Genomic DNA, 26,575 nt, shown 5'->3' with positions numbered 1-26,575 from the left:
AGATTTGACCAATGGTGGGACCTCAAGACTTGCTGTGTAAATGAGCTGATAGTTGATGATGTTCTGAGCCAAAGTGTTCACTATTTGCCTATGGGCGTGTCAGGTGCAAGACCTTTATTCCTTGCTCGAAGGTAAAGTTAATATTTATGGTGTCAAAGGTAAATTTTGGCATAATACTGTAACTTGTTGATTCATCGGACAATTTGAAAATTCTTGCAAAACATGATCAGCATTTGGTAAAAATCTACACAGCAGGTAAACGATAGTTAGAATTAAAGTGTTCATCCATGATGAAAAAAGGTGATCACAAAAGCACATTCGGCTCAGGTAAGCTAATATAGGAGTGCTTTTAGTAGATTTTATTGTGAACACTGTTCCCCATTAATGGAAGAATACTGGTTGATGAGTTGTGTTGCTATTAATTCCTTTATAAAACATGGTAAGGACAAGAAACAACAAATGCGGTGACATTTGTTCGCATTTTTTAATGAAATAAATGCAATGATTGACTATAATTAGAAGTTTACTTACGTAACACTGGTAATAATATAATAAATTTAAAAAAAAGTCAACATGAACAAATAAATAAGTTAAATACACATGTACCAGTTTCACGCTCAATCCCAAATATGTCATGGTTATTATTAACTTAGTATTTTTGTCATTTAAGTTGTAGTGTACCAATAGGCAAACAAATTGCTTTAATTTTTAAAAGCAGTCTTTATGTGTGTTTTTTCTGATATTCTCAAATAATACTGACCTGATAACCAAATAAATATATATCACAGACTAAAACAAGAGGGCCTGAAAGGCCCAAAGTCGCTCACCTGAGATAAAAAGAAATGACCTGTTCTTTGCAGCCCAAGATATCAATGAAACACAATAATGTTCTAACCAAGTTTCATGAAGAATGAACAACAAATGGCCCCCTGGCGGCCATGTTTTTTTTAACAGACCTGAACCATTTTTGAACTCTTCCAAGATATGTCCAAATTTCAGGAAGATAATGTGTCTTCTAGACTATTCACATGTTTTCACTTTATACATATAGAGAAAATTGCCCCACCACCTGGTGCCCATGTTTTTCCACTTATCACGACCATTTTCAAACTCGTCCAAGACATCCACATCGCTAATGTTTTGACAAAATTTCATGATGATTAGGCAAAAAATGTGACTTCTAGGGTGTTCACAAGCTTTTTTACTATATAAATATAAGGAAAAAGAACACCCCCTGGCGGCCATGTTTTTTTACTGATCCAAACCATTTTCGAACTCAACTGCCCTATCCAAGTGTGGTATTGCGGTCTCGTTTGCTAATGCAAGTGAACCGGTCATGGGATGGTTACGGGTTATGTTTCTTTGTGAGCACTTATGTAATGCGGAAAAACTTTATTCGACAAATGCTTATTTCCGGTCAGGATGACACCTGCTGATTGGTTGTAATTCAATTAACTAAAGGTATTGCCGTTTACTTAAATATAATTTTATAAACATATTATTCAACAGTAGGCTGTTTTACACTAAACAATTTAGAAATATGAAAATGTATCGATTTTATATTTCATTTCATTATTATTGTGTATCATTCATTACGGTTTTATTTTCAATTTTCTGACATCGTTTTAATACATAAAGCCTGAAAATGATTAAATCTTGATAAATGAACTCTGCAAATAAGAAAGGTAAATCTTGACTTTGAAGGTTATTCTGATTCTGATTTCTATCTCCAGAAACTTATAATTGAAATTATTTCTTGTTTTCATAGAGTATCCATTTGATATGTGTTAACATCTTAAATATGATTATATAGAGTGAATTATTATGGAATCTTGTTTTGATATGAAGTTCCCATTTAAATTACTTTTTTTTTGTTAATTGTTAAAAACATGCATTAAATACTCCTTCTGTGAAATTAAAATATATCAAACACTTCAACTAGCTTGTATTACTGACCACTGATATTAACCTCTGGCATAGAGCACAGTGAGAGGGTAATTAAAAAAAGTACCTAGGAATCATGATTCTGTCTGTCTGTGGTCATTATCAATTTGTTTAGGGCAACTAATGCAGGTTTTCTAACTGTATCAGACACTAACTGGCTAAGAAAGCTGAGTGGTAAAAAGTTACACACTGCAATGATCAATATCTGCAAGGAATTTCTCAAAGATGGCTTATCAGTAATAGTTCCCATTATCATTATAGATAAATTTGCTACAAACTGATAACAAATGTGACAAAGCAATAAGTAAAGATTTACACAAGAAATTACAACTGAGCCAAAAATGTCATTATACTAGCCATATAAGGAGAAATGCCCCACCCCTTGGCAGCCATGTTTTTTAAGCAAACGTAACCATTTTCGAACTCATCCAAGATATCATTAAGACCAATCTTCTGACCAAATTTCATGAAGATTGGACAATAAATGTGGCTTCTAGAGAGTGAACAAGGCAAATGTTGACGTCGCAAAACGGACAACGGACGACGGACAAAAGGCGATCACAAAAGCTCACCATGAGCATGTTGTGCTCAGGTGAGCTAAAAATACACAAAAATCGAAAGTTAAAATTAAGTCAAATACATATGTACAGAATACTTCAGACAACAAATGTGTTGTAGGAATTCTGTTATCTTTGATATACATGTACTTCTAATAAGATGACATTTATCCCATGAATTTCGTTGATAATTTTTAAGATAATTATGGAGATAAATTAAATAAAACCAAAACTAGTCATACCTACAAAATTAAGGTTGATCTTGTATCTGGTATGATCAGTAAGATATAGGTCCTTGCAAAATATTCAAAACTGAAACATCATGTCAATAATATTGTAAAAACAAGAGGGCCTGAAAGGCCCAAAGTAGCTCACCTGAGATAACAAGATATTATTGGGACAAATCTGGCCAAGTTTCACGAAGATCGGAAAATAAATGTGGCCTCTAGAGTGTTAACAAGGTTTTACTATAGCCATATAAGGAAAAATGCCTTGCTCCCTGGCAGCCATGTTTTTCAACCAATGGGCATCATTTTTGATCTCTTCCAAAATATTATCAGGATGAATCTTCTGACCAAGTTTCATGAAAATCGGACAGTAAATGTGGCCTCTAGAGTGTTAACAAGATTTTACTAAAGCCATATAAGGAAAAATGCCCCGCCCCTTGGAACCATTTTTTTCAAGCAAACATAATTATTTTCGAACTCATCCAAGATATCATTGAGACCAATCTTCTGATCAAAATTTCATGAAGATTGGACAATAAATGTGGACTCTAGAGAGTTAACAAGGCAAATGTTGACGCCCCACAACGGACGATGAACGACGGACAAAAAGCGATCACAAAAGCTCACCATGAGCACATTGTGCTCAGGTGAGCTAAAAAACAACAAAAACAAATGTCAATAAATATACAAGTGTCATGAACAAGTTATTTTGTGGTGTAGGTTATACAATCATACATACCCATTGATCATAGAAACTAGGTAAGTAAACACACTAAAATCTGTTTATAAATAAATCAATCTCAAATTTTTGTACAATGTTTCTGTTTCTCCTGCCATATTTATACCAGTATTTGTTGCACCAAACAGTATTTACTGTGAACACAGGCATCTAATTATACATCATGCACTTGGTAAACCATCAACTATGGTAAAAACATTAAAAAATGTCTTTCATAATACTAGTACATGTAATTGCAAATTACATGTTGTCCAATCAACTCCATTACAGCCCCCTAACTATTATTTATATATAATATTAAGAAAATTGGAGTTCACCATTTGTATTCCAATAATTTATGGAAATTCATAAATGTTCAGTTTGACACTCATACATTAAATAATCATATAGCATTTTATTGATTTATCAGAAACATCCAGTGATTTTTCTTAGGGGTCTAAATTCAGCCAAATTCCCTTCCCATAAGGTTTATGCTTTTCCCCTTGTTATAACCTTAAATTTGATGTTCTCCTCTGAACAAAAACTTTATTTTGAATAAAAGGATGACTAAATTTGGACAAAAATTGACCAAGAGGCATTTTTATCAATAATCTCAGAAATGTTCATCAAACCAAGTTTGATCGTAATTTAATAAATTAAGCATTTGTAGGAAAGCATTTGTTGAATTTTCATAACAAAGACACATTTAAACATTTCATTACGTTCATATTAAAAAAATGTGTCACAATTTTCCCAATATGTGTGAAAACACATACACTGAGGTCTTTTTAAAACAATCAACTGTATCAAACTCAATATGGCCAGAAATTGACTTATGCTGGCAGAAATTGATGCAACAATGTGGTAAGTCAGCGTTTATAGCATAGCAATTGCAAACTCTGTATGAGTACAAAACAGTGACAGCTCAATCAGACGACCAGAAATACATGGATAACAATGCATTATATGATGCAAACCATAGTAAGGGAGAGCAAAGTCAAACTCATTTGACACAAATATTTGTGGTAGGATATGAATTTTATGTGTAATTGTTGACGACTTTCTGTTAGAAAACAGAAATGGTTAACATAAATGCATTATTTCTTAACAAGTAAAGTCTAAACAGTGTACTGGTACACTTTGTCAGCACAAACATTCAAATAAGTTGTTTAGAACTTGCATACAGTTGTACAACTAAAACATTACTTCAAATTTTATCAATAATTGAATTTAATTCTATGGAGGCCACCATCTGTAAATGGTTACAGTGATCTCATCATTCAATAGGGTTGAAAACAAAACAAGCAGTCTTTTTGCAAACGTTCGGAGTATGGTTCAGAGCCTCACAGAACAACTCTAACTTGGAATTTGAAGATTTGATCTTAAATTTGAAATCAAATGGCAGAAAAAACAACAACATGAATAACAATAGATTAAATACAGATTTTGGCATTATGCTTTTGAAGAACAAAAGAAGTTATAATTCAACAAGAAAGACTTCACATGAACTAACAGAGAAAAAATGAAAGACAGAAAACATCAGCTAAATGCAAACTGGTTATTTTTCAAGCAAATACAAACATGATTAAGTACTACGCATGCACCATTACCCAAGACATTGTACAACATTTAGCAGTATCCATAATATGGAAGGCAGATGTTACAAGTAAAATACCATAATGATGAATGTTATTGTCACAATGATAACTGGTGTAACAGATGTTAACAAGACTATTGCCAAGCAATATATGTCCCTTACCGGCCCCACCATTGTCAGAATTTTTTTCTTTTTTTTTGGATGTAATAGCAACCAGAATTTTTGACGTAGGAACAAAATGAAATGACGTGCATAATGTCCATATTGCCATATATCCATTTTTCAAGTTTCATGAAAAAATATACAGAACTTTGAAAGTTATCGCAGGATCCAGAAAAGTGTGACAGACAGACAGACGCACAGAGCGCAAATCATAAGTCCTCTCCGGTGAAACCGGTAGGGACAATTACATGTACTGACCAGGATTTTCAAATGTTATTCCTGTTAATAAAACAAGCAAAGATAACTGTTACGGTTATCCATCTGGTCATACAGAGTAGTACTGCACAGTTATCTTTCTTTCTGGACATGAAAATGCAAAGAAAAATGGTAACTTGTTTCCAGCTGCTAAAAAATAATAGTAAAGTTTTGTTATTTTTTATTAATCAGTAGTTGCAAACACTGTCTATATCAGTGCCCGGTACATATAAATTACAATGCTACTAAGATGTGTCTGAAACCTGTACAGGGTCAAAGTGCAAAAGCTGTGTATCTTTAACAAGATATACATTATGTTGTTGTATTCTAACTCACACAAAAGACCTTTGCTATTAAAACTGTACTTTACTACTTTGACAAAGATTCTTTGCTATTAAAACCGTACTTAACTACTTTGACAAAGATTAATAAAAATAAGTAAATCAAATGGTATAAACACAGACAAAATAAATGCAGCAAGTTATTTTACATAGAAAATAATGTTTATCCTTTTTAGGAAATGGATTGTAGAAGCAACCAAATTCCAAAGAAAACTTGATTTCAGTATGCAATTAGTTGCTATTTTTTAATAAGACCTTCAGCCAATCCACCCTGCAAAATACAAATACTCTTCTTCTAATTAAAAAAAATTCCTACAATTATTTTTTAATAATGTTTGACAGATGGAATTGAGCTTTTCCATATAAAATATAATAAGTTTCCACGTGCACATTAGAAAGCTAAAAATCAAACATTAACCCTGCATGTGTAGACCTTAATCTGAACATCAAAGGATTAGACATGCCACTGTCTTACAGACACTGTGTTGAATGCAACACCTACTAAAGCACTTGAAAACAAATAGAAGATCTTGCCAGCATCATTCTCTTCTAATGACTTAAAAATGGGACTCCTTCACCAAAATGATTGCTAACTGAAGCCCTTGAAAACAAAATGGAGATCTTGCACACCACATTCTCTTTTACTGATTTCAGTAAAGAGACCATCACCAAAATGATTTCTTATTTTGTTGCCCAAGTGAGCCTTTTTCTGTAGAAGACCGACTGCTTTTTGGAGCCCAACTGCTTTCGTAGGCTGGCAGATCCATATTGGCTGGTGCCCTGTGTGTAGATGATCCAAACAAACTGTTCTGATTGGTTGAGGAACCAAACAAATTGTTCTTTGGAGATGAGCTATACGACTGACTCACACCAATACTCTGTAACGTAGATGTAACAGGCTTGCTCGATACAGACTGGTTATTGCTGGATGAATTTAAAAAGGCCGGCTTGCTCGATACAGACTGGTTATTGCTAGATGAATTTGAAAAGTTAAATGATCCTTGCTGGTTACTTCCCCTGTTTGCATTGAAATTTGTCCCAGAATTCAGTGGATTTCCTGTCTGTGATACTGTAGAAGCAAGATGGCCACCACCAGATTGTGTTTTGGTAGGATTTACTGACTGTCCTGTGAGTGCATTCACGTGCATATTGCCCGTATGGCCAGTTTGTGGGTAAAGATCAGTGCTAGAGTTTTTAACACTGCGAGGGGAGACGGGTTTGTCATCCTGAGTGGACTGTGAGTCCGCCCCGAATGCATAGCTGAATGGACGACGTGATTGTGCTGCGGGTGCATTCCATGTTTTACCTCCTGGCTCTGCGAAAAAGAACTAAAAAATGCAATGAAATAAATACATGTACATGATAAGAGCAGACTAGAGTCTCTGGCTCTCTAGAATATTTCGCCAAATTTGTCATACTATGTAATTTTTTAATAACTTTGGCTTTTAATTTCAAGAGTTTTATAGAAACAAGCAAATTCGTTGAATTGATATCCCCCGCCAATATGCTTCTGGACACAAAAGTGTTATATTTGACACTCAGCTAAAAAAGCCTTTTTTTAAGATACAAAGGGCCATAACTCCGTTATAAACAGATGGTGTACAATGCCATTTGGCATGCATCATCCTCTTATTCATATATATATACTCATACCAAGTGTCAATGAAATCCACCTAAGCACTTCCAAGATATGGCTCCGGAGGGACGTAAAGACAGACGGAAAACGCCAAAACAATATCCCTCCGCCTATGGCTGGGGATAACAAAGTCTAAGCCAGCAGATTTCATAAGCAGCATGTGCTTATAAGTATTTGGAAAGGCTTTTTTAATGAATGACAGAAAAACCCCTGACCTAAAGAGCAAAAAATGTATCAATAAAGGTTAACCTAACAAGAATGTTTTTATTCAATCACTAGTTGACACAGGATGTTCAGCATGTTTTTACACAATAAAAATGTTACAGACATTATTGAGATAACATCACATACCTACATTAATCACAAAATACACATGAATAAGAGTAAAATGAAAGATAAAGAAGGCAAGATAAATGTTGAACTAAATAAACAAATCCTCCTCAATGAACATAAAGCTTACAAAGGAATAGTTACATTCTTAGGCCACACATATATTTGTACTCTTAATTTAAACTGGTGAATTAGTTGACCTTGAAAATTAACAGGTTTACATACCACTTACTGTAGAAGTTAAATCACTCTACTACATTAAATTATAATGGGCAACTAATGATATGCAAAAACAGGTGGAATTATTTCCGTTCCTTATTCAGTTTATCTCCATAAAACATTATTGATTTCATACAAATGTTTAAAGAAATACCCATAGAGAAATTGTGTCTAAACTTAAAAGCACTGTCAATTATTGTCAGCCAAGACTCTACATACAGGTAATGTCTCTTGTAATTATGCACCTATTAATGTTTTCCACAAGGGGGGGGGGGATCAGAAATATAGAGACTTTATAATTAAAGTAGTAAATTTATTCGACATTTTGAATGATTCTGGGTTCAAGATTAGATTGGCAAACAGACCTCAACAGATAACAAAAGTTCTGCGGTCGGAGACATATGCCCCCCCCCCCCCCCCAAACAGGGCTTTGAACTAGTGAACCCAATTTCAATAGGGGTCATCTACTGTCCAAGGCCAATGCGCATGTGAAGTATCAAGCCAATCCGTCAATTCGTTGATGAGTTATTGATCGAAAACGATTTTGACACTTATTGTGCCAGTGACAATGACCTTTGACCTAGTGACCCCAATTCCAATAGGGGTCATCTACTGTCCAATGCCAATACACATACAAAGAATGAAGCCAATCGGTGAATCAGATGACGAGTTATTGATCGGAAACAATTTCACACTTAGTGTTTAACCGTGACTTTGACCTATTCCAAGGCCAATGCACATGAGAAGTATCAAGCCAATCGGTGAATCAGTTGACGAGTTATTGATCGGAAACAATTTCATACTTAGTGTGTAACAGTGACCTTGACCTATTCCAACGCCAATGCACATGGGAAGTATCATGCCAATCAGTGAATCAGTTAATGAGTTATTGATGGGAACAATTTCACACTTGGTGTGTAACAGTGACCTTGACCTTTGACCTAGTGACCCCTTTTACAATAGGGGTCATCTACAGTCCAAGGCCCATGCACATGGGAAGTATCAAGCCAATCGGTGAATCAGTTGACAAGTGATTTATCGGAAACGATTGTACTCTTTATGTGTAACAGTGACCTTTACCTTAGACCTAGTGACCCCACTGTCAATAGGGGTAATCAACCATGGCCAATGCACATGTGAAGTATCAAGCCAATCGGTCAGTTGGTTGACAAGTTATTGATCGGAAACGATTTTCACACTTAGTGTGATAGTGACCTTGATCTTTGACCTAGTGAACCCAATTTCAATAGGGGTCATCTACTGTCCAAGGCCAATGCAATGTAAAGTATCAAGCCAATCGGTCAATTCCTTGACGAGTTATTGATCGGAAATGATTTTCACTCTTAGTGTGATAGTAACCTTGTCCTTTGACCTAGTGACCCCAATTTCCATAAGGGTCATCTACTGTCCAAGGCCAATGCACATGTGAAGTATCAAGCCAATCAGTGGAGTTATTGATCGGAAATTATTTTCACTCTTAGTGTGATAGTGACCGTGTCCTTTGACCTAGTGACCCCAATTTTAATACGGGTCATCTACTGTCCAAGGCCAATGCACATGTGAAGTATCAAGCCAATCGGTCAATTTGTTGACAAGTTATGGATCGCAAACGAACTGGTCTACCGACATTCAGAATGGTCTACTGACAGACAGACCGACAGACATTCAGTAAAACAATATGCCCCTTTTTCTTCGAAGAGGGGCATACAAATGTTAAATTTCCCTTAACTCTGCCAGCTGCACTACCCAATTTGAATAAAAAATATGTGCACAAATCTTTACTTTCATTGTCCGTTATACATACCATTCAGTCCTGTTCTGTCAGATGCTGGACCAGCGAGAGGAGTACCAAAGTCATCTTTATCTAAGATCAGAAAATACATCAATTCAGATAGAATTTAATTTCATAATGCATCCAGTTAAAAACAAGAGCACCGCCTTGCGGGTGCAGACTGCTCATCTATTTTCTTTTTAAAGGTGAAGGGACTCTCAATTGCATTCACAAAGGAGGGAGGGGTGGAGTGAAGAGGGGTGTATAGTGTGGGGGTGGGGACATTTATTACATTAACTTTCAAGAATGCGGAAAAAAAATGCGAAAAAAAGTAAAATCGGGGGGGGGGGGGGGGGGGATTCTTGGGTGCAATGGTTGGACGGCATTTCAAAAATAAAAGAATAAAAATAAATATTTGTGTTTATTAACCGTTTCAAAAAAAAATTGGGGTGGGGGGTGGGGTGGGGGGGGTAAAGTGTGAGGGTGTGGTGGTCATTTGTTAGATGATCTTAAAAAAATACAAAAAAACAAAAAAAATGGGGGGGGGGGGATTCGGGGGGGGGGGGGGGGTTTGGGTGGAGTCTATTGTGGTATGTCAGGTAAGAGTAGTTTTGTCAAAGTATCAATCAAATCTAATCATAAATAAAGAAGTTATGGCAATTTTAGCAAAATTTAATAATTTGACCTTGAGAGTCAAGGTCATTCAAAGGTCATGGTAAAATTCAACTTGCCAGGTACAGTAACCTCATGATAGCATGAAAGTATTTGAAGTTTGAAAGCAATAGCCTTGATACTTTAAAGTGGATCGAAACACAAAATTTAACCATATATTCAAAGTTACTAAGTCAAAAAAGGGCCATAATTCCGTAAAAATGTCAACCAGAGTTATGCAACTTGTCCTTTTACTGTACCCTTATGATAGTTTGCGAGTGTTCCAAGTATGAAAGCAATATCTATGATACTTTAGGGGTAAAGTGGACCAAAACACAAAACTTAACCAAATTTTCAATTTTCTAAGTATAAAGGGCCCATAATTCCGTCCAAATGCCAGTCAGAGTTACATAACTTTGCCTGCACAGTCCCCTTATGATAGTTAATAAGTGTTGCAAGTATGAAAGCAATAGCTTTAATTGATACTGTAGGAATAAAGTGGACCTAAACACAAAACTTAACCAAATTTTCAATTTTCTAAGTATAAAAAGGGCACATAATTCTGTCAAAATGCCAGTCAGAGTTACATAACTTTGCCTGCACAGTCCCCTTATGATAGTTTGTAAGTGTTGCAAGTATGAAAGCAATAGCTTTGATACTTAAGGAATAAAATGGACCTTAACACAAAACTTAACCAAAATTTTCAATTTTCTAAGTATAAAAAGGGCACATAATTCTGTCAAAATGCATGCCAGAGTTATCTAACTTTGCCTGCCCAGTCCCCTCATGATAGTAAGTAAGTGTACCGAGTTTGAATACAATAGCATTGATACTTTCTGAGAAAAGTGGACCTAAACGCAAAACTTAACCGGACCCCAACGCCGACGCTGACGCCGACGCCAAGGTGATGACAATAGCTCATAATTTTTTTTCAAAAAAAAGATGAGCTAAAATGAATACCTAAGATGCCAAATTGTGTGTTCATATTCACGAATATCATTTAAATTTTGTCAAAACTGTAAAAAAGACAGTCTGTTGTGCAAATCATGAGTCACAAAAGATCGCAAATGACACCATGAAATTGACAAGTACAGCAAACTTTCATCAACAAACAATAAATTGATTGGGTTGATTTGACACCTATCCCATGAAATCGAGACACCCTGGATAGAAATTGATGTTGATAAGAAAGTGCTAATATTGACACACACTGTACTGAAGATAAGATATTTGAATAGCAAAAATATTTAAATAAGTGTTACTTTATTTGAATATTCAAACAAAAGTTTTAATATTCCTTGCCAGCCCGTTTAGTTATTTACATGTGCATGAAACTGAAACAGGTAATTCTGTAAATAAGATAAAAATCTTGCAAAGGCGTAGAATGGAAACCGTTATAATTGCCAAATGTTGATTATTTAAAGGCTATTAGTTTATATATGATGATTATCTTCCTTGGCAAACATACATTTTTATGAAGTTTTGATGGAAGACTTGGTATGGAAACAAAAGTAATTTACTTACAGACTGATCCACATAATGTCTGATAAACCCAAATAATCCTTACTCAGAAATGATTGAAACAGACGAAACTCAAGTTTTTTTGCAACCACAAGTAATGCTACATCCACAAATAAACCATCCTAAAGTTGTACCTTTATTTCCTCCGCCATGCCTGGAGTAGTATGACTTATTCGTGTTGAACGTCAGAGTGTCTGACTTGGGTGATTTGGCCACACCAACGTTGACGTTACGTTGTATGCTCCAAACATTCTCCAAGTCTACCTTGGAACTACCATTCACTGCATCTGAAATGATACATTGACTTTTGTTCTGGAAAAACTGGGCTTAATGCATGTGTGTTGAGAGTCGTCCCAGATTAGTCTTATATGGATTTTTTTTCTTTAAAGAAAGACTCTTCTTCACAGAAAAAAACAATCTAGGCAGAACATTTTGTCCCAGAGTAGCAACTGCAGACTGTACAAGCTAATCTGGGACGACACTTTGGATGCTAGAACTTATTCCAAATCAATCTACTAGGTATATCTTTTATAGCATAGGGCGAAAATCATTACATTATATGCCTTTTTTTATTATGGGTTGGTACTTGACACAATCATATTCAACTAACAGGGAGCTCCAGAGGTATGGCCCCTTTAACTGGACAGTGTACTGCTGTACTGGCTGTTGACTGAGGTCAGAGAGTCATTTAACTAAGCTTTTCATCGTGAAATTACTTGAATAGTAACTGTAAAATACCATACAAATTATTTCCAAATGCAACTACTGAAACACATGTGTAAGACTAAAGTTTGTTAAAATTCCATTTTTCCTTTCACATTTATTTCCTTAATTTATTAATTCCAAACAGAAATATAGGTTCTGGCACGAGTTGTCATATCATACCATATTTTATTAAACAAGTTCAGAAATTTTGTTAGTAAGCGCGCCTTTGGCGAGCTTAATAACGAATTTCCTGGACGAGTTTAATAAAATAGAGTATGATATGACAACGAGTGTCAGATCTTTTTATCACATGCTTTTAAATGAGCAAATTAAAAAAATATTTACGCAAACATAATGATAAATCCCGAATGTTGTTTACATTTCGTGACTTCATTTAACGTTGTAACGTCATTTCAGCAAAATAACAAAATGCTATTGGTCAATCGAACGAAAATAAGCCAATGAAAACGCTTAAAAAGTATATCACATGTGTAAGATAAAAATATTCGTAATGGTTATATAACATGGGAAAAATGGTTTGGCATGTGATAAAATTTGCTATGAGAACTGTATTTGACCCATTAAAAAAATAATTAAACAAGAGTGCCATACTGTCACAAGATACGCCCGTTTGAAGGTTTTGGACATCATCTAGACACAACTTCTGGCCATATTTGGTGAAGATCAGATGAAAACTTCTTCAATTAGAGAGCGGACACCATGCTAAATACTTGAAATGCACTAAGTGACCTCGTGACCTAGTTTTTGACCTTCCACGATCCTTATTTGAACATGACTTAAGATATCATGTAGACACGACTTCTGACCAAATTTGGTGAAGATAGGATAAAAACTACTTCATTAGAGAGCGGACACCATGCTTAATCCTTGAAATGCACTAAGTGACCACGTGACCTAGTTTTTGCCCCCCCATGACCTATATTTAAACTTGACCTAGATATCATTTAGACACAACTTCAGACAAAATTTGGTGAAGATCGGATAAAAAATACTTAAATTAGAGAGCGGACACCATGCTAAATCTTTGAAATGCACTTAGTTACCCTGTGACCTAGTGTTTGACCCGGCATGCACCATATTCGAACTTGACTAGATATTGTCTAGATACAACTTCTGACCAAATTTGATGAAGATCAGATAAAAACTACTTCAATTAGAGAGCGGACAACATGCTAAATGCATGAAATGCACTAAGTGACCTCGTGACCGAGTTTTTAACCTGGAATGACCATATTCAAACTTGACCTAGATATTGTCTAGATACAACTTTTGACCAAATTTGGTGAAGGTCGGATGAAAACCTCTTCAATTAGAGAGTGGAAACCATGCTAAATCCTTGAAATGCACTAAGTGACCCCGTGACCTAGTTTCTGACCCAGCATGACCCATATTCAAACTTGACCTAGATATTGTCTGGATACAACTTCTGACCAAGTTTGGTGAAGATCTGATGAAAACTATTTGAAATAGTGAGCGGAAACTGATGTGGCCGCCACCGCCTGACCACCTGCCGCCCGCCAAGAGTGAAACTATAATACGTCCCGTTTTGAAAAATGGGCATATAAAAATTGCTGAATATAATTTTTGTATTTAACATGAAAAGGAGATAATAGTATTTATTCAGACCAATGCCCATCTAATGCAAACATACCATCCTTGCTCTAGGAAAACGATGCATAATGCATGTCATGATGTGTGTTTACTGTTGTCCCAGATTTACCTGTAAAGTCTGCACAGCCTAATCAGGTACAACACATTCCTTTTTATGGCATTTCTCTTTTAAAGGAAGTCTCCAGGCGGAAAGTGTCATCCATGATTAGCCATGTGCAAACTGCATAGGTTAATCTGGGAAGACACTTTAGGCACATGCATTTTGCCTATGTTTTGCAGAGCAAGTCTTATATAATTGCAACATACTGTTGGGTTTCTGTGCCTTGGTGTTGAAGGTCCAAGGGTTTTTCTCATCTTCCTCTTGGCTTTTTTTGGGCCCTGAGTACAGGAACTTCTTGGCTCCCCCTGCAACACAAGGTGAGCGTCACAGTGAGAGCATGGTCATAAGTTGTATACAGGCTGTGCTTTTATTTGTGACAGATGGGATTATTGACCTGAGTGACTGCTAAGGGAAATGCCCATCTCATAGGGGGAATTGCCCATCTCATAGGGGGAAACGTCCATCTAATAGGGGGAAATGTCCATCTCATAGGGGGAAATGTACATTTCATAAGAGAAATTGCCCATCTCATAGGGGGAAACGTCCATCTCATAGGAGGAAATGTCCATCTCATAGGGGGAAATGTCCATCTCATAGGGGGAAATGTCCATCTCAAAGGGGTAAATGCCCATCTCATAGGGGAAAATGTACATCTCATAAGGGGAAATGCCCATCTCATAGGGGGAAATGTCCATCTCAAAGGGGGAAATTTCCATCTCATAGGGGGAAATGTCCATCTCAAATGGGGAAATGTACATCTCATAAGGGGAATTGCCCATCTCATAGGGGGAAACGTCCATCTCACAGGGGGAAATGTCCATCTCATATGGGGAAATGTACATATCATAGGGGAAAATGTCCATCTCATATGGGGAAACGTCCATTTCATGGGGGGAAAATGTCCATCTCAGAGGGGGAAATATTCATCTCTATTCTCATAGGGGGAAATGTCCCTTAGACAAGGTAATATGTCCCACTCGTAGTGGGCATTGTCAATTTCTTAATGAAAAGAAAAGATTTCATAGGAGAAAGTCCTTTTAAAAGTAAATATTATCAGTTTCACAGGGGAATATTTCCATTTTAAACGGGATTTGTTTTAGAGCAAACAGTCTGTTTGACAGGGGTAAGTCAGTTCGTTAAGGGAAAATCTCTATGTCATAGGAAGAATTGCCCATTTAATATGCGAACAAGTATTTTTGATAGGGATAATTGTCCATCTTTTCTCATACAAGGAAAATGTTCATAGCCTAATAGAAATGCCCAGATCATGTGGGTTTTTTCAATCTCAAAAGTGAAACATGCATTTTTAATGTCTGAAATGTTCTTAGCATGGGCTAAATGTCCATTATACACAGGGGTTAATATCCATCTCATAGGGGAAAATGTCAATGTTTTAGAAGGAGATTTCCATCTAATGTGGGAAATGTCCATCTCATTTGGGTAAATGCTCATATAAGATGGGGAAATGTTCGTCTCATAGGGAGGAATACACAATTTTTTTCACATTAATATTGAATGCTAACTATTTGATACCTCTGTTTACCTATTCTGAACACAAAAAATACAAACATTTTTCTTATCAAACTCGTATCGGGTCAACTAATATTTATTGAGTAAAACTGAAAAGAAGTCGATCACACCCTCACCTCAAAAGCAATAGTGGTATTTAACAAACATCTTATATGCATGATCGATAACAACAAGTGAGCAGTAAATATATCACTGCAGAAAACATAATCTCTTATTCTTGTGATAGAATTGTGAATTCAAATAGGGCTTACCAGTAACAAATATTCCCCTTGAGGTAAAATAGCAAAGAAGTGCAAGAGGCCAGCAATAGATAAAACCAGATTTAAAGTATTAAAGTTTTATTGATCTGCTTTGCCAACTTCGACTCAGGATTGTTTGGTTGATAAAAACATTTCAAATAAAGGCTCAGATCTATAAAGTACTTGAGTAATGATTATAAATCATGGTTTTCAGAATTTTCACCAACAAAAGATCTTGAAAATGTCAATATAAGTTAATAACCACTTACACTTAGAATGATATCATTAACATTATATTTCAATGGATTAATTGAACAGCACCAAACTAATTATTTCTCCCCGCCCCCCCCCCCCCAAAAAAAAAACCCCAAGACTACCGGGTATATTTGGAGAGACTCTGAGATAACCCTTTACTACTAGACATGCATTTTGACCTGCTTGTAGTCCCTTTGAAAATAAGAAAATGAACATTTATTGATTACTGGTAAATATACCAGCGAAATAGTACTCATGAAAAAACATGTATTTTTTAATATGATTATCTATTTTTTTTAAACATAGCCCTAAAAAACGCAACAGGCCTTAAAAGCCTGATTGGACAAGTTTTAAAACGTAACCTGTTGCTCTCTAATGACCCCTGTTTCGATCCCTACAAAGTATTCTTTTGGTCTGCTTTCTTAGTTGATTTACTTCATTTTCTTAATTGAATTATCCGTTTTGATTATTCAAAATGTTTAAACAAACATATATAAATTATAATACATGTTGTATATGTATTTTATATTCATTAAAAAAATGCTTTTTTCATTAATTTATCACATGCTATACCCTGTTTCCCATGTAATACAACCATTACATATTTGTTTATATTACACATGTGTAATACATTTAAAGCGTTTTCATTGGCTTAGTTTTCGTTTATTGACCATTCGCATTTTGTTATTTTGCTGAAATGAAGTTGCAACGTCAACTGACGTCACGAAATGTTTAAACAACATTCGGGATTTATCATTATATTTGTGTAAATGTTTATTTAATTTTCTCATTTAAAAGCATGTGATAAAAAAGATCTGACACTCGTTGTCATATCATAACATATTTTATTAAACTCGTCCAGAAAATTCGTTAGTAAGCTCGCCAAAGGCTCGCTTACTAACAAAATTCCTGAACTCGTTTAATAAACAAGGGCTGTTTGTAAAACATGCATGCCCTCCATATGGGCTGTCCGTTGTAGTGGCAGCCATTGTGTGAATACGGTTTTTGTCACTGTGACCTTGACCTTTGACCTAGTGACCTGAATATCAATAGGGGTCATCTGCGAGTCACGATCAATGTATCTATGAAGTGTCATGATCCTAGGCAAAAGCGTTCTTGAGTTATCATCCGAAAATCATTTTACTATTTCGGGTCACCGTGACCTTGACCTTTTACCTTGTGACCTCAAAATCAATAGGGGTCATCTGCGAGTCATGATCAATCTACCTATGAAGTTTCATGATCCTAGGCATATGTGTTCTTGAGTTATCATCTGAAAACCATTTAACTATTTCGGGTCACCGTGACCTTGACCTTTGACCTAGTGACCTCAAAATCAATAGGGTTCATCTGCGGTCATGATCAATCTACCCATGAAGTTTCATGATCCTAGGCGTATGCGTTCTTGAGTTATCATCCGGAAACCATTTTACTATTTCGGGTCACCGTGACCTTGACATTTGACCTAGTGACCTCAAAATCAATAGGGGTCATCTGCAAGTCATGATCAATGTACCTATGAAGTTTCATGATCCTAGCCCCAAGCGTTCTTGAGTTATCATCCGGAAACCACCTGGTGGACGGACCGACCGACAGACCGACTGACATGTGCAAAGCAATATACCCCCTCTTCTTCGAAGGGGGGCATAAATATGGTATGATATGACAACTTGTGCCAGATCCTATATATATATATAATCTAGTAGAACAATTCTTGATTGATGTGTAACTAAAATTACTTACATGTACTTACCAAGCTAGTATATACTCTTACAAACAAACCTACATGTATTATTGTATATGTATCAAGTGTCACACAAAATACCCACCTTTTCCCATATTTTTGCACTTTGAACAATCCTTAATGTATTGACTAACAAATTAGAAAGCGTAAGAGCGAAGATTTTTACATGACAAAAATTCATACGAAACTGGTGGACATATTTTCACAACTGCGTGTTACATGTATTCCATTAGAATAATGTTCTGTGTTTTCACAACTGCACTCATCAATTCAGCTATCAGAACTACTGGTTCTTAAAGATCTTACGATTTCAACACCATGTTTGCGCCCAAAATCATGCATGAATAAGAATGACAAAGCTTCCGTCTGAAGACAAACTCTTCAACTAGATTGCTACAGTTTATAGTCAGTAACTCTAGACGATTTGTAACAAACAGTCCCGATACTGATCAATAGTTATTATTATTCTTTCAAAGCTGTATTGTTCAAAGATTAAAGATTAACTTATCACATGTGCTTTGGGTTTCAAAATAAAGAAGTGATTAATAATACAGTTGCAAACTGGGTATATCAGGTCAACATGCATATCTCTTGTCTAATGTTACATGTAAATTACTTTGTCCCTGAAGAATGAACAATAGCTGATAACTAGAGACATAGGACCAGTGCAGTAAAGTATGACAAGGTTAAATATGCTTGTTTATTTGGATTGTTCGCCTTAGTAAACATTAATATTTCAGTCATAGAATGTCATACCCAAACTTTTCCCTAAGTGTACAATTATTAAATCCGCTTTAACAGTACTCAGTGTTTACGCTCAAGGCAGTACACGGCCTTTAATCACGAGCGCCACCTCTTTTTTGTTTTGAGATGCATTTATAAATGAGCCAATCCTAATTCAGAGGTTGCGTTTAGGACCGGATTTTTTTTAATTCAAGGATAATTCTACAGGGTGAGTAAGTTTTATATGTTATTTTACCATATTAAGCATTATTTTTAAAATCAGGCAATGTAGTGCGATTTAGCGACGATTAATTCATCCACAAATGTACAAAAACATACAATCACAACCCATTTTGAAATGTGGGGATCTTTATAAGTTATGTCATGGGGGAGTTTTTAAAAGCAAATCTATGTCTTTTGCCTGTGTGACAAGCAAATTTCCAACAAGTGAAATCGCCAACGACATCAAACCATTGCTTTGAACATGTACAAGTTGTTGTATGCACAAAAAATAGCATTTTGTGAATATAGTAGATAATTTTGTACTTTTCCAAAAGAGATGGAGCGCATGGCAAGGAGGTGGCGCTAATGACAGGAGGTGGCGCCAATGCACAATATATGAACCTAAACACTGCCCTACTTGAATGAGATGAAGGGAGAGGATGTCATTTGACACCAATCCCCACATCTGATACCTAGCCTGGCTCCACCATATAAGCTAGCCGGCTTATAATAAAAGTATTGTGGAAAGTGAATGGAAAGGATATATGAAACATTCATATTGCGCTGCTTTTCTGCCGAACTCACCACCACAGCTGGTTAAAGTTGCACAATGAAAATTATGTGCAGTGTTGTGTGATTATGGAAACACCCAAGGGGGCAAATAATTTAAATAAAGAACATTTTTACTAAATCCTAGGAAAACAGGTAACATCAATCTCATGAACTGTATAGTTTGGCTGCCTTATTACCAGTCCCAAAACATTTGGCAAAACATGCTGCTATAATGAAGTGTTTTTTTCCCACCATTTTGAGAATGGGGCCCTGAGGTCCTTTGGATTGGGAAAAATCACATCGTTATGACTTAAATCTGTAAGTAAGTATCTTTGATTTTGGCTAAAAAATACTTTGAAATATTAAATAAAGTGATTTCAATACTACATTCACTGAGGTTCAACTTAAAGAGTTTGATGAAAGGTGAACTAAATGTTGAAACTTTAAAAATGTTTTTTTTCAACCTTCAGGTCCCATTTGAGAAAAATACCATGTATATACTTTTTTCCATTGGGAACAGATCTTTCTGCAGGCCCCAAATTTAAATGACCTCCCCCCCCCCCCCCCCCCTCATCTGCTATGTAAATGGTCACAATCTGTTCTTCTTGAAATATAATTTCCATTATGATTACCAGTATTAGTACCCAAAATAAGCATGGACCCTTACCCACAATGCAACAACTAACAATCTAATCTTGAAGTCATATGTTTGAACTAATTTCATGTAAGAACCAGATAGCTGTGGATACTTTACCAGATAAAAACTATTTACTTTAATTAGGGCATAATACATATTGAAAAACAGCCAAAAATAAAATGAATTGGATGCAAATTTTCATTCAGGATATGCAGATGCCATCCCTGGATTAAGAGGTATGGCATTTAAGTTAAAAAAATTCCAATTTACCTGTACAAAGTTAATCTAGACAAACAGAATGAGACTAAATAAATAAAAAGTGCCCTTTCAATATGATCGCAGCTAAAGAATTAATTGGCTCTATATATGCTCTTCTTTTCAGAAGAAATACCTTTGTTTGTTCACAAACAATTTCATTTTTACAATAAAGCCCACAAGGCATATTTTCTCACTGATTTATTTCCTACCAATAAATTGAAATTTCAAATTACTTCACTGTGCATGTAAAACTTAAATACCCAACAAAAATGGACCATTAAATTTGAACAAATGAAAACTTATTCACGAGAATAAAAGCCTGCAATTTGTGACACTATTAAAAGCATTGCCTTCTTTAGATAATTTTTAAACTAATAGTGCCTTATGCAATGCAAACTTGAATACATTTATAATTGTTCAAACCCTTAATTACCTGGCATTACATAGGATTATACACATGTGGCATTTTTCCTTTTTACCATTTGCGTGATCTAATGATCCTCTCATTTGTTATCTTATTGATAATCAGACACCGCCAAGTCGTATTGATCTGAAAACTTTGTCAATATAGGTTAGCATTTTAAAATCTATACAGCAAAGATACAGAACTTTTTCCTACCCAAATGTAAGCCGATCTATAGCTATGTAAAAATTGACATTGTCAAACATGATATATATTAAATTCTTATTATCCAACTGCTATAGAAACTACTACATGTACATCAAGTTAAATAAAAAAAGAACATCTTGAAAACAAATATAAATCACAGGAATTGGGCGTGTGGTCAAGTCACTTTAACACTATCAATATGACATAAAACAACTTTTGTTCATCAAAAAAAAAATTTAAAAATTCAGATACAATAATATAATATATATATATATTGTATCAGGATTTTTTTAAATATTTTTTTTTATGACAAAAGTTGTTTTATGACATATTGATAGTGTTAAAGTGACTTGGCCACGCGCCCAATACCTGTGATATAAATGGGGAAAAAAATCTCACTAATTCCCTAATTCATGAAATATCAATGCAATTCAGTGTTTGGCTCGTAACGATGTCTATACCTTTTGATTTGTTCCCATTTAAGCAACAGAGAGGCATTATAAATAAAAAGTAATTACCGGGTAACAAGTAACGTTTGGTAAATTAAATCGTAAAATCTCCTATAATTTTTTCAAAAGTATCGAGATATGAATAATGTACACAAAAATAATGGCAATATTTATATATATAAATATAATATATATATATATATATATATATATATATATATATATATATATATATATATATATATATATATATATATATATTATAAGTTCTTAATATTGAGTATGATGGATTGAAGACCCTGATCTAATTGTCATTGTTCTTGATTTTAAACTTTTTTTACATTTATTTTGCTTTCAGAGATTCTGATTGATTACTAATAAGTAATTTTTTACTATGAAGTAATATGACATTTTTTCTTTATGTTAATTCAAAGAAAAAAAAGTTTTTTACTTTTTAAACATTTCTGTGACGTCATCTTATTGTTCCCGCTGTAACTTAAATTTTATGTAAGACTGGTTGTTGTCATTATAGGGCAGGTCTTCCTTATCAAATGGTGTGTAGTGTTATATTAATGGACAGCACTGGGCTATGTTTTAGGAAACATATACATGTAAGCATCAAACTGTGTCTTAACTAATATATAAACAGTTCAGATCATCCTATATAAAACATAATGAACAGTTCTCAGCTCTATTTATAACATATAAGGAGAAAAAGTGAACATGAAATTTAAGCATATGACTTACACGTACTATCATAATAAAACAGTTATTACTTTTTTTAGAACATGCTGGAGAGTACACAAACAAAATTGTAGTCTACAGTAAAAAAAAAATCATATTAACTAAAAAAAAGACTGGTACCAACCTGTTTCATTATCCATATCTTGATAATAACGTCCTGCAGATACCAAATCAATACTTTCAAATGTCACCTGTGTTCACACCTATACAGATGAGCAGTTGTTTAGCTATTCAAGCGCTCATAACAGGAATGCTGAAAACTCTATCAAACAAACAAACATTGAGCCTTCATAGTCAAGTCCACTTTTATTGAATTATCACTGAATTATGTTATCTCTATCTGCCGGCTATATATCTTAAGGTTCGACATAGAGTGCCAGTCATGGCATATGCAAAATGGCTTACTTCACTTTTATGGCTTATACCTCATTGACACTATAATAAAAGTGTTAATACAAACATAGCAGGACATTGGATCTGTTTATATTCCCCAGCAAGCAATTTTTCATGAAAAATTGGTCTCATTTCTCTCCAAATAAGGTATAATTGATTTTCTCTCACAATCAATGTCATATAAGGTTTAACTTTATCAGTAGAAAAATCAACACCCAGTTGGCAATTTTCAACAGTGCACCTTGGAAGAAATCAATTCATACATAAACTTGCTCACTTGTTGATGATTTTATCTTTAAAGTAAGGGTTCAGAAAATAGAAACTTTCATAAAATTATTTCATGCTATAAAAAAACTGTCATTAAGATAGCTTTATTGATCTTATAAATATTAACAAATAAAGGGTTCAACTTGTTAGTTACAACAATAACGATAGAAACAGTGTATCTACATGTACAATTTTATAATAATAATAATATTTGTTTCCCCAAACTAATACATTTGGTTAAAAGCTCATATACACTCAAGTTAAACGAATATTTATTACAATATTTTGAAAAATAAAGTTAACACATAAAAAATCAATGTTCCTTATACAATAACCGAAATTTCAACTCTAGATGTGGTCTGAAAACATAGATTTAACAAAATACAAAATGCTTTTTTTTGTGGGACAATATATTAAATACATATTCATGAACCATGTTTGTGTTTGTGTGTCTATAAATCTGTATCATGTCTTAGGAGATAAAACTATTACTAAAGCAACATAAATTAATTTAGTATCTACTGTGCCATGTCAAATGGGCCATATGTGGCCAGTATAGCTCCAACCTGCACAATTACACCCAAATATAGCATGATTAAATAAGAAAATATTGAAAATATCTGAGTTGCCTTTAACAAATATTATACACTTTCAATAGACTGTATTGGCTGTAATGCCGTTGTATCGGTTATTAAATATTGATTGAATTTGATTTCCAATAATATCCTGGCAGAAATTAGGGTTTAAATTTTCTCATTCAATTCATTATAAGATTCTTGGGCAGTCTTTATGCATTTTTGTTTCGTATTGTGAGCAACAACAAAAACTTCTCTGTAATAATATAACAGCAGTTTCAATACCAATATTATAGACATTGTAATCGCTACAAAATGAGCAGAAATTCATAAGGTTATGGACAGAACATCATGGAGAATTGAAATAGTCAATAGTTCAGTGCATATAAATTAAGCTTGCATTTGTAACCAGCTTAACCTTTTACCACTAAGATACATATTTGTACGCATTTGAAGTCCCTTAGAAAGTTAAATTTAATTAAAGACCTTCCTTACTACATGTAGATTCAAGTTTTATAGACTTCATTTCCAACTCTTAGATACTGATGAGCAGCAAACAGCATTTTTACTTTGCTCTTAAGTGGGAAATGGTAAACTTGGAGGATTACATTTATTTCAGCCGTGCTATCGGATACCCATGCTTAATGCATACGCATAAAGGGTCATTCCCGGATTAGCTTGTGCAGTGTGCAAAGGCTAATCAGAGACGAGACTTTCTCCATTGCATTCTTGCTAAGAAAGACTTCCTTTAAACAAAAAATACAACAAAAGCGCTCTGCAAAGGCTAATCCGGGATGACACTGACTTAACACCCATGCATTAAGCCCTGTCTACGAATAGGGCGACTCATTAACATTACATGTTCATAGATACTGTTGGAGAATTAAATGTCACAATTGGTTTCCATCATATTTATGAGACACAAGCACATATTATATTGAATAACAAGTATCATTAAAATTATATTCTACTAAAATTGGAGAGGCAGCTACCAAATGAACGGGCAATTTTAATTATGACAAAAACAAACACCTCCCACACGTAACTGTTTTATATACAGTGTTGTTTCATTGATTGAAGTTCCGTGTAGATTCAGACATATAACTAGTGAAAGTCCTAATTATTGTATCATGAATACAAAGTTTTGACAGTAAAATCCCCCACTGTTATCCAAGCAGTATCGTGAATTACTGAATTTGAGTAACCCTGGTTTCGGAAAATAGACAGACAAAAGTTTTTTATGTTTTTGAGATGTTTTATATTCATATTTCTTTATTTGAGAATCCCTGAGTTTTGTCCATAAAAATGGCAAATCCGCCAGACTTTGTGAGCCTTGTCATGCTCAGGCAGTTCTGGGGAAACATTGGCATCATATGGCATAAGACCCATTTTTAAATGACAATAATCATAAAGTAACCAGGTTGCAAAAATATAAGTAGAAGTGGTTCACTTGTTTTAAATAAACTTTGCATGAACAAGGGCTGTTTGTAAAACATGCATGCCCCCCATATGGGCTGTCCGTTGTAGTGGAAGCCATTGTGTGAATACGATTTTTGTCACTGTGACCTTGACCTTTGACCTAGTGACCTGAAAATCAAGAGGGGTCATCTGCGAGTCACGATCAATGTACCTATGAAGTGACATGATCCTAGGCAAAAGCGTTCTTGAGTTATCATCCGAAAATCATTTTACTATTTCGGGTCACCGTGACCTTGACCTTTGACCTTGTGACCTCAAAATCAATAGGGGTCATCTGCAAGTCATGATCAATCTACCTAAGAAGTTTCATGATCCTAGGCGTATGCCATCTCGAGTTATCATCCGAAAACTATTTTACTATTTCGGGTCACCGTGACCTTGACCTTGACCTAGTGACCTCAAAATCAATAGGGGTCATCTGCAAGTTATGATCAATCTACCCATGAAGTTTCATGATCCTAGGCGTATGCATTCTTGAGTAAACATCCGGGAACCATTTTACTATTTCGGGTCACCGTGACCTTGACCTTTGACCTAGTGACCTCAAAATCAATAGGGGTCATCTGCAAGTCATGATCAATCTACCCATGAAGTTTCATGATCCTAGGCGTATGCGTTCTTGAGTTATTATTCAAAAACCATTTTACTATTTCGGGTCACCGTGACCTTGACCTCAAAATCAATAGGGGTCATCTGCGAGTCATGATAAATGAACCTATGAAGTTTCATGATCCTAGGCCCAAGCTTTCTTGAGTTATCGTCTTACAACCACCTGGTGGACGGACAGACCGACCGACAGACCGACATGAGCAAAGCAATATACCCCCTCTTCTTCGAAGGGGGGCATAAAAATGATAAGCATGGCACAAAAAGCATGGTGCACAATTTTTGTGTGTGACATTTTTATTATTTAAACAGAAATGATTCCATATAAATAATACAGGAGAGAAAATGCAGTACCGTAAAAATTCAGAGATAAGTTGAGATTGTTTTCCTTAAAAAAATAAATCTCATTTACAATCTTGATGAGGCGTTTCATGACAAAAAATAGAGGAAGATCCATCCGCCAGCAACCTGATAATTGTTGAGTGTTGCTGTGGAAGACACAATGAGTGGCTTTCTGAGAAAACTGGGTGTAATGCATGTGCGTAAAGTGCTGTCCCAGATTAGCCTGTGCAGTCCGCACAGGCTAATCAGGGACGACACTTTCTGCTTTTATGGTATTTTTCGATTAAAAGGAAATCTTTTCTACACGAAAATCCAATTAAGGCGGAAAGTGTTGTCCCTGATTAGCCTGTGCGGTCTGCACAGGCATATCTAGCACGACACTTTACGCACATGCATTAAACCCAGTTTTCTCAGAACATGACTCCATCGTTAATTTATAACACAAAACATTGTCTTGAAACTTACCAATAAACAAAATCGCAATTTGCAACTTTTTTCTTTGTTTATTTTGATAATTTTATCATAAGTTTCATGTACAGTACAGGCAACGTGTACTTAAACAAACGCCACTTGCCGCAGTGTTC

The 26,575-nt window shown here is 35.0% G+C and overlaps 1 protein-coding gene across 6 annotated transcripts in view; it reads right to left on the bottom strand.

Annotated features, from left to right (window-relative positions):
• Nucleotides 1-470: 470 nt before the first annotated feature.
• The window catches only part of LOC127851839 (AAC-rich mRNA clone AAC11 protein-like), a 36,161-nt gene continuing 10,056 nt past the window's right edge, over nt 471-26,575 (bottom strand). For 2 of the 6 annotated variants that reach the window (XM_052385780.1, XM_052385782.1), the window contains 4 exons: nt 14,573-14,671; nt 12,064-12,216; nt 9,791-9,850; nt 471-7,116 (listed from right to left, as the gene is read on the bottom strand). In XM_052385780.1, coding sequence (XP_052241740.1) covers nt 6,467-7,116; nt 9,791-9,850; nt 12,064-12,216; nt 14,573-14,671 — 962 coding nt within the window. In that variant the 3' untranslated portion in view covers nt 471-6,466. Of the gene's footprint in view, nt 7,130-9,790; nt 9,851-12,063; nt 12,217-14,572; nt 14,672-18,219; nt 18,871-20,959; nt 21,238-22,453; nt 23,017-26,575 lie in introns of those variants that run through there. The other 4 variants (XM_052385783.1, XM_052385785.1, XM_052385784.1 and 1 more) reach the window with 4 other exon arrangements.

Source organism: Dreissena polymorpha, chromosome 11, assembly GCF_020536995.1.
Source record: "Dreissena polymorpha isolate Duluth1 chromosome 11, UMN_Dpol_1.0, whole genome shotgun sequence".
Lineage (NCBI taxonomy): Eukaryota > Metazoa > Mollusca > Bivalvia > Myida > Dreissenidae > Dreissena > Dreissena polymorpha.
This window is presented reverse-complemented; position numbering and strand designations above follow the sequence as displayed.